Source organism: Canis aureus, chromosome 24 (genome assembly GCF_053574225.1).
Source record: "Canis aureus isolate CA01 chromosome 24, VMU_Caureus_v.1.0, whole genome shotgun sequence".
In the NCBI taxonomy this organism is placed as follows: Eukaryota; Metazoa; Chordata; class Mammalia; order Carnivora; family Canidae; genus Canis; species Canis aureus.
The window spans coordinates 48,386,919-48,396,622 of record NC_135634.1 but is presented as its reverse complement, the minus strand read 5'-3'; the positions used below and the strand labels follow the sequence as shown (position 1 = coordinate 48,396,622).

Genomic DNA, 9,704 nt, shown 5'->3' with positions numbered 1-9,704 from the left:
CCAGGGGAGGAGAGCCTTCTAGACCAGGGTTTAAATGTCAAGTGCATGCATTTGGCCTTTTTTTTTTTTTTTTTTTAGAGATCTTATTTATTCATTAGAGACACACAGAGAGAAAGAGAGAGAGAGAGAGAGAGAGACAGAGACACAGGGGGAAGCGGGCTCCATACAGGGAACCCAACGTGGGACTCGATCCCGGGTCTCCAGGATCACGCCCTGGGCTTTCTTTCCATTTATCCTAAAAACGAGCTCACGCCTCCCTACTGTGCAACAGCTTCCATGTCCGGTTATCCCTTTCGGGCTGCTCCCCTGTCTTCTCTCCCTCGCTGAGCTCGGCTAGCTGGCTAGTGGCTGCTCCAGCTCAGCGGGCCTCAGCGCCCTCAGCCCTCTTCTTGCAGAAGCGCTTCCTGCGTGATGCACCCAGCGCCACCTCCGGTTCTGCTGGTGGCCCGGGCCTCCTTCCCGCCCCCGGCACCGAGCCTGCAGCATCACCCTTGATTTTCCCTCTCAGAGCCACACCATGCAGCCTGGGAATCATACTTTCTCACGTCTTTACACCTTCTCCTCCATTCTCAGCCTCCTGCTTAAAAAGTCCAACTAGGGATCCCTGGGTGACGCAGCGGTTTGGCACCTGCCTTTGGCCCAGGGCGCGATCCTGGAGACCCGGGATCGAATCCCACATCGGGCTCCCGGTGCATGGAGCCTGCTTCTCCCTCTGCCTGTGTCTCTGCCTCTCTCTCTCTCTCTGTGACTGTCATAAATAAATTTAAAAAAATTAAGCAAAGATGGAGCTGCTATTGCTAGAATAGAGAGTAGAAGAGGAAAATTAAAAAAAATAAATAAAAAATAAAAAGTCCAACTATATATATTATAAATATATGTACACACACGCATATACAAACATATATACACATTTATACGTGTATATATGTGTACACAGTGCTAAATATATACACAGCAAGTTTGATGTCATATATATATGCTATTCCAAGTGTGCAGTTTGGGGGCATTAACTATATTCTGGATGCTATGCGACCATCGGCACTATTTCCAAAGTTTTTCATATGCCGACCAGAAACTCCATACCCACTAGGCAGTAATACCCATGCCCTCCTTCCCCCAGCCCCTGGTGACCTCCAATCTGCTTCCGTCTCTATAAATGTGCCTGAAGAGATGCCATATTAAGTGACACCACACAGTATTTGTCCCTTGGTGTCTGCCCTATTTCACTCAGCCTGCGGTCCTCAAGTCTCGTCCACGCCGTAGCGGGTGTGAGCACGTCATCATTCCTTCGTGTGGCCAAGTGGCGTTGCACAGCACGTTCACTCCACATTTCGAGTATGCACTCTCCGGTGCTCCCTGACCTTTAGGGCTCCATGATCACGTCCTGTCTCCTGCTCAGCTGAACCTCAGCAGCTCTGGGGCAGCCACACACCTCGGGCCAACCTGCTCTGCCCGCCGGTGAGCGCACACACTCCCCGGCCCCAGTCTGTGACACCAAACCTGTTCCCAGGCCAGACAGAAACATCGACTCTCCAATGGTTGTACCCCCACACTTCTGCTCTCCCCATGGCGTTTCCTTTGCCTGGAATGTTCTTCTGTTTCCGTAGGCCACAGCCCTGCTCATCCTCGGCATGGCCAGCTCAGGCCCCACCTGCTGGGGGAACACGTTCCACTTTCCCAAGGGCACCTAGACTCACAGACGCCTTGACGCCGTGGCATAGGGCCCCCTCTGACCTTACTTCTCCTCTGCTCTACTCTTCGAAGGCATAATTCATATCAGGGTCAGCTTTTTCCATTGCACAGCGTCGAGTGCGGGGCTTTGTAGAGAACCAGCACCAATAAGCATTTGCCCAGGGGCGTCTGGGTGGCTCGGACGGTTAAGCATCTGCCTCTGGCTCAGGTCATGATTGCAGAGTCCTGGCATGGAGCACTGACTCGGCCTCCCTGCTCAGCGGGGCGCCTGCTTCTCCCTCTCACTCTGCTGCTCCCCCCACCATGCTCACTCAAGTGCGTTCTCTCCTTCTCTCAAATAAATAAAACTCTTAAAAAAAAAAGAGCATCTGCCCAATTGATTTCATACATATCAAGACGGGTATGAAGATAGATGTCCCCAGATACCCAGCAGTCGGATTATGAGGCTGGGTAAAAAGACATTTACATTTCATATGGAAGAAAACATCAATTGCTAGGACAAAACACAGCAAGTGTCAGAAAGACATTGATCAGGTTAGAGGAAATTACTGGAAAGGCGAGTTGGAATCACGATTTGGGCGTTGGATGTCTAGCAAAGCACAGAGTATGGTCACTAAATAAAATGGACTCAAGCATTTTCACGGGGGAGAGAACCTAAGACCATCGAGGCGTGGCAGGATGGGACTGTGGGATGGGACTGGGCAGGCCAGAGCCCGGGCTTGCTCTGGGACACTCAGGGAGCTAACTCCCGGGGGGCGGTGTCGCCAGTGTTCCTGGGCTGGACGCTCGGTCCAGCTGGGCTTGCCGGGGACAGCTTGATCTTCGGGTGCAGCGCACGCCTATCTTGCTCTGTTTCAGTCTGGCCGTCCCTGGGAAGGATGTGGGATGGGGGGGCGTCAGCGAAGGAGGAGGGCGAGAAGGCCGGGTGCTTGAGAAGGCGCTTCTGGACGTGGTGAGCGGTGCCCCATTTTGACGCTGGGTCGCCAGGAGCTGCTGTGGGGTGCTGCATGTCAGATGCTGGCCTTCAGGGAGACTCGGGTGGGAGTGAGGAGCCCACCCCCACCGGCGTAAATCTAGCTGGGTAGTCCCCGAGCGCTGAGAGACCCGGCCAGCGAGTTCTGCCGACGGGCTCCGAGCGGCCGGTGACTCGCAGAAGAGAAGAAGGCCAGGCGCTGGGCCAGGGGACTTCACGTGGATCAGCAAAATGACGTGTGAGTCCTTAGGGAAGGCACCAGAGCCGAGCGTCACCTTCCTGAGTTCCCTAAAACACAGGGCACAGCAGCCGAGCCTGATCCTAAACTCCCGCCGTTGCTCCTCGCCCTCGAGGGCGGTGCCGTCGGTACAGCGGAGCTGCGTGTTGGCAGATCCTCGGCTCACGGAATCATCGAGAGACCCGAGCCAGATGCTGGGGTGGCGGGGCAGGTTTATAACTTGCCAGCTGACGGAAGTTCAGGCACGTCTCGGGTGCTGTGCGCGGGCTCCCTGGCTTCCTCGTAGTGAACATTCCACCTTGGAACTGGTTGGGGAGGCGAACACACTGGGCGACACAGGTGGCTCAGCGGGAGGGAGACATGTTGCGGGGGGGAGGGGACGCCGGGGGACCACGAACATCCCTCCCGATGGACAGCGTGATGCTGACCACCTGGCCGGGCAGCCACCACCTGGGGGTCCCGTGTCCCTGGCTTCCGTCTGCAGGAGCTGACCGAGAGCTGCGAGGCAGAGACAGCAGTCACAGGGGAGCAGGACATCTCTCGCGGCCGAGGACCTGAGGGTGCCTGCCCTGTGTCGGGGGACGGGGTCGGGGGCCGGGGGACTGACGTGTTCACAAGGCCCTCCCCTGAAGGACGGCTGTTCTGCTCTGCCCGGGGCCTGGATGTAGAAGGGGAATGGTGAGCCCTACAGAACCACAATGAACTTTCTAGAGGGACCGGGCGGTGCCCCGTCCCCGGCAGTGTCGGCTGAGAAGAGGCGCTCGAGAGAAAGGAAGGTCCTGGGCCTGCAGCCTCTGACACGGCCGGGTGGACAATGTCTGAGGCCATTCCTCCGGGACGTGAGCCCGTGGTGAGGAAGCCTGAGCTCCGGGGATGGCCACCGCCGCGACTCTTGAAGGCCCAGTGCAGCCGGCTCTGTCGTCTTCTCCGGCGGCACCGTGCGGGGACTCGAGCTTTCTTTGCTCAGCACGACCATCAGCAAATATTCGCCCCAATGACTTGCATGTGTGAGAAGCTACATCTTCCCAGACACCTGGCAGTCTGCTTCCGAAGCGGCCGGAATTATCACCTACTGAGGACCGGGTCACCTCCTCCACTCCGTCTACCTAAGAAGGCAGCATTGATTTTTTTTTTCCTTAAAAGATAAATGATTTCAGAACCACTGATTTTAATAACGTTCGCCCCCTCCGGCCCAGAAAACAATTTTTTAGCAGGTATTAATTAAGACAGTTGTTGCTGCCAACAAAACGATGACAGACCGGGGTAGAGTCTTGCAAGTGAGATTACTGGGTGGTTCGAAGGCCAATTCCACCATCTGCTGGAGTGTGGCGTTGGACGTGCTGAGCCTCCCTCGGCCTCGGCCTCAACGTGTCCAAAATGGGGATGAAATCCGTCTCGTAATGTTAACAGGAAGGTGTCGTGAATGAACGTGTATGTCAGGTGCTACAGAGTCCCCGGCGTAGGGTAAATGGTCCATAAGTGTAGCAGCTGCAAAGCTCTTGGGACATAATCAGAGAAAACTAGATTAGTTCTCCTGCTTTGCAGACTTTGGGACACCTCGTTCCACTGTCTTCCCACACCGAGGACTTGTTCACCGACTTCCATCTTTTGGTTGCTGGATTTCACCCTCGAGTCGTGCTATTTTCTAGAAGAGCGTGAGTCATGCCTCTTGCTGAATGTTGCCTACATAGCAGCCTGCTTCCAGGCTGGCAGGGGCCTGACTCGGTTCCTTGCTCCACTGCTCGCTCTCTCTCTCTCTCTCTCTCTCTCCTTCTCAGAATGCAGGTAAATCCTGATTTCTCTAAAACGACAACAGCGGTCACATTTCCCAGCTGGCCCTTTTGCTATCTCCTCGAGATGTCACAGAGTGAGGTTGTAATGTCTGGAGTCGCAGCAGGCTTTTTATGACCATGAGGGCAGTCACCCCACATCTTAAGGATGACAACTCCAAAACATGAAAATACCATCAAAGACGGGTGAGGCCACCGAGCCACTGAAATAACCGGCTCCCAAACTGTCTCGCCCCTATTCTCGTTAAAGGAGACTATACCTCCTCATTGTTTAAGCCGTCAGACATTGGGTTTTCTATTACTTGCGTTTGAAAACATGCCAGTTCATACATGAGTGCTGCATCCCCTGAGGGCTTTCATATCTGGGAATATTAACTTCAGGGAGTAGGAATATCTTGGGTCACATTTTTCCCCAAAAAACCTTTGTAAATGTTGCAACCTTTTCATCTGACGTTGAAAGCTACCGTGGAGACATCTGAGGCCACCAGGTCCCCCTGCCACTCCTCCCTGAAGTTCAATCACACATCCAGGAGATCTTTGGTGTTGGTTGTTCTATACCAGCTTTTCCTGGAACACAGTGAGCACGTTTGATCTGCAGATTTAGTCCTCTTCTTTCAGAGATGTTTCCTTACATCTTTGGGAAAAAAGGACATTAATATTGGAGGACTCTTTTTTTGAAGGAATATCAACTAACCTCTTCCTAATTGCTCAAATGACACAGTTTTCTTCCTGTACATTCACTGTAGCTGATCCAAGCGTTTCCTGTAATGGTCTTTGGTCTTTCCAATTTGGTTTCTCTACTGGACATTTCTGATTTTCATTTGGTTGCCTCAGCTGTATAATCTCTCTCTTCCCATTGTGCTGTTTTTATCTTTTCTCCCAGCCCTTATTCTATTAAGTTAGTGTCCTCGATTAATTTATTCTATAACACAGGACACATGTGAAGAGTTTTCTTCTATTGGGTTACATTTTCTTCCACACTAGATTCTTCATCTCCCTCAACCATCATGTAATTCTTTTTTTAAAGATTTTATTTATTTATTTATTTATTTATTTATTTATTTATTTGAGAGAGAGAGAGAGCACTCGAGTCCAAAGTGGGGGTGGGGAGAGGCAGAGGAGGAAGAGAAGCTGGTTCCTCCCTGAGCGGGGAGCCCTGATGTAGGGCTCGATCCCAGGACCCAGAGAACATGACCTGAGCCAAAGGCAGATGCTCAACCACTGAGCTACGCAGGCGCTCCTCTTTTGTTTTCTTTTTTTTCCCTTCTCTGGTTATCAAAGTCTTAGATTTGGATGCTGGATTTGTTGCTTCCATCTTATTAATATCTAACAGGGATTTGCTTTTTGTAAATTTTCTGTTCAAATACAACGTGAGCAAATTCTCCTTAGCTGCTCTCTCGGTATATTCAAAGGAGCTTGAGAGCTGGAAGCTTGCACTTTGATCTACTTTCCAATGACCCGTATCCACAGTGTGGATTAGGATTGATCCAGTGGATGTGTGCAAGCCCTGGGCTCTGTTTGCTCCTAAGATTCTGGGAAACTTCTACCACCACCCCCGACCCTTGTTAGAAGCCCATCCTGTTTCTGTGGCAAACTGTCCTTGGATTTTGAATCTTTGCCTCTTATACGGTGCAAAGTCCTAAAAAAATGGCAAGCCCTAGTGATCTGTTCTCAGCTCTGGGCAGGTCCTGTGGGCGGTAGGGGCTGTTCTCTACTCCCAATAGTTTCATCTCCCCTGGATTTCCCCAGGTGGCTTCCTTCTGTGCCCACCTTCCCACCTCACTTTGCAGATTCATGTCTTCTTTGTATCAAAAAGCATTCGTGAGAAATCTTGGTATTTTCTCTCCTTGGTTTCCTTCCCTAGTGGAGATTTTGGAGGAACAGGGGTGGGATTCGGATGCCATTCTCCGCTTCTATTTCACCGAGTGCCATTTTTTGAAGTTTACGGTCACAAGGTCCTACTCGATTTTTTTGTTTGTTTCCTTGCTCCTTTCTCTTGTTATTGTTGTGGCTGCTGATTTTTGCTGTTCTTTTGTCCATTTCATTAGTAATTGTGGGAGAGAGGCTCTGTGATCCATCACGCCGTCATTTTCATGCGGATGTCTCTTCTCCGTGCTCTTTCGACTGCATGGGCTCTGAATATATTCCTGTAGGAATCGCACGTTAAAAATTGTTGTGTGTGTGTGTGCAAAAACAATAAAATTGCAAATGCATCTCAATCATTACTAAAGATGAAGAAAGGACGGCAGTGAAAGCAGACACTCACAGCAGCTTGCTAATAAGGAACTTCCACATAGCGTCTTCCATTTACAGCACACTAGCTCATCTCACTTCCATTTCGCCCCAGAAGGCGCCCTGCATCCCCAGAACCTAAGTCTGCGCTTGGGCGGGAGAAGTCCTGGCAAGTCCCGAACAAAGGAACGACTGTTGTGTCATTTTACAGATGGGAACACTGAGGCTACAAGCATCAAGGCCGCACATGGGAAGGCGGATGAAAAGGGGGCAAACGGGGACTCGGGAGGACGGCGCGGGGGGACGAGGCGCCGGCGGAAGGGACCGGGGCTGGGCCCCGTGCTGGTCCGCGCGCAGGTGGGCTCCTCCGCATCCTGGTCCCTCGCTGGCGCTGGACCAGCATCCCGCAGGCGCCGCGCGGTGGTTGCCATGGGAACCAGGCCGCCGCGCAGGCGCGTGGAGCTCGGGGGGGGGCGGGGGCGGCCGGCACTGCGCAGGCGCGGCGTCCCGGTTGCTAGGTTCCGCGACGCGGCCCGCTGAGCCCGGCCTCGGGTGGGGAGGGAACGTTCGAGCCCACCTGGCCGAGCCTGCGCGCGCCTGCCGGCTCTCGCCTTGTCCTGCCCGGAGTGACAGGCTAGCCCCGTCCCCTTCCTCCTTCTGGACGCCCCTGGTGGCGTCCCGACGCCTGCAGCCGGCCGCCCGTCAGCGGGAGACGGGGGAGCTTCCAGGCGGGCGAGGGAAAGAGGGAAATAGCAGCCATGTCGAACGCGTAAGTGATGGGCGGCCGGCTTATGGCTGGGCGGGCTTCGGCGGACGGAAGGGCGGCCTGGCCCGCTTCTTGTCCTGCTCTCCTCCCCCCTCCCCTCCCTCTTTTTACATTGCAGCAAAGAAAGCTGGGGCTCGGGATAGAGTATCAGCCTCCTGGGGACCGGGAGGGCGTTCGCCCAGGCCTCCCAACGCCCCGTCACTGCCTCCCCCCACCCCACCCCGGGGGTGAGCTCCCGCAGGCCCCTGGCGGTGCCCTCGCTGCCGTCTTTTTGGAAAAGCAGCATCTCCAGGACGCTCAGTCCTCGCCTGCCCTTTAGTCCCTCTTGCGCAGCGGCACAGGGGCTGCCCTGTGGGAACTCCCAGGTGCCCTGTGAGGTCGCGAAGGAGCTGCAGGACGCCCCCTTGCACCACGTGGCTTTCCACCAGGGAACCCCCATCGGGTGGCCGGGGTACAGGAAGGAGAGTTCCCCGGGTGCTGTGCTGTCCTCATCGTGCCCATTGCACACGTGTGGTGGGGCTGATCTGTGGGCGCTGAGGGTTTGAAATAGGGCAGGACACCTGAGCTTCACAGCACCCCTCTACACAGGGCCTGGTAACATTGTTATTCCCATTTCACAGCTGGGAAACGACACAGAGAGGCTAAGTAGCTCACACCCAGCCAGCAGACGGGCCAACCAGGCGCCGCAGCTCCAGCCTGCAGCCGCGCTATTAACTAACCGCAGGTTTAGGCGACAAAGTAAGAGCAGAGAGGCCGGGGCACCTGGGGGGCTCAGCCATTGAGCCTTCCGCCCAGGGCATGACCCCGGGGTCCTGAGATCAAGTCCCACGTCGGGCTCCCTGCAGGGAGCCTGCTTCTCTCTCTTTCTGTGTCTCTCATGAATAAATTGAAAAAAAAAAAAAAAGGCAGAGAAGTCAAGGCCTTACTGAGATTTTGCGGGTGGGGACGATCCCTCGGGAGCTCGGTTTTAGACGTGTTGAGTTTGAAGTGCCCGTCGGAGATCAAGTAGGCACTTGAATATTCAAGCATTGAGTTCAGGAGAGAGGTCTACTAGGTATGAAGTATAGACTCGACAGGTGTTGGTATGCAGATTGGCTTTATGGACACGGAGTGAGCGTAGACAGAAAAAGGGTCCACGGATGAAGGCTGGTGTCATCCGGTGGTAAGAGACTGGGGCGCAGGCACCAGCAAGGGGATGAAGGTGTGACCAGTGAGGAGGAAGCAAAAGCGCCGTGTCCTGGAAGCCAGGTGAACAGGAAGTAGTGTTTCTGGGAGGGGGGGAGTGAAGGATTCAAACGCTGCCCAGACGAGTCAGAGGAGAACCGAACTGGGCCATGCATTGAGCAACATGGGGCCCCAGCGTGCCCTTGACCCTTGTGGGGGATGGGGTGGGAAGAGTGCTGAGAGTGGGAGGGGACATTTGGAGAGACCCTGTAGACCCGGGAGCATGGCCAGCTTTTTAAAGGGGTTTTGCTATAGCTGGTGTGGGGAAGCGGGGCCAGGAGACAGATAGGAAGCAGTGACATGTAACTTTGCTAAAGGGCAGGACTTGGAATGGACCGGGGGTCAAAGAAATGGGATAGTGTGGAGGAGGAGGGGGGACTGGGGTGATGTTGCTGGTGGGGGCATGAGCCCCAGCCGGCGGCTCCAGGTCTTGGCTTCTAGGGAGGAACTGGGTTGTTTATCACAGGGGAGTGAGGAGGGTAGAGTCTGTCGTAAATGCTCTTCATGGGGTAGACACCCCGTGGGGGCCTGGAAAGATGCTGTAGGAGGAGACGGTGGTGACGCTGAGGGGCGGTGGTGATGCCACCCGGTGAAATGGGGTTCAGAGCTAGGGGGTGGGGTGGGGAGAATGATCTGGAAGTGGCAGTGAGGAGCAGGGACCTTGACCCTCCAGCTCCGCAGTCGTCGGAAGAGTCTGGTGGAAAGGGAGCCTCTCCTGTGAGGGCTGCACGGGAGGGCAGCCGGGCCTCCCTTAGGCAAGAAGGCCAAGGGAATATTCTAGAAAGAGGA

The 9,704-nt window shown here is 54.4% G+C and overlaps 1 protein-coding gene across 3 annotated transcripts in view; it reads left to right on the top strand.

The window, feature by feature from the left end:
- The first annotated feature begins 7,449 nt into the window (after nucleotides 1-7,449).
- Nucleotides 7,450-9,704, top strand: part of DRC11 (dynein regulatory complex subunit 11) — a 146,868-nt gene continuing 144,613 nt past the window's right edge. For all 3 annotated transcript variants that reach the window (XM_077869338.1, XM_077869337.1, XM_077869339.1), the window contains exon 1: nucleotides 7,450-7,694. In XM_077869338.1, coding sequence (XP_077725464.1) covers nucleotides 7,684-7,694 — 11 coding nt within the window. In that variant the 5' untranslated portion in view covers nucleotides 7,450-7,683. The remainder of the gene's footprint in view (nucleotides 7,695-9,704) is intronic.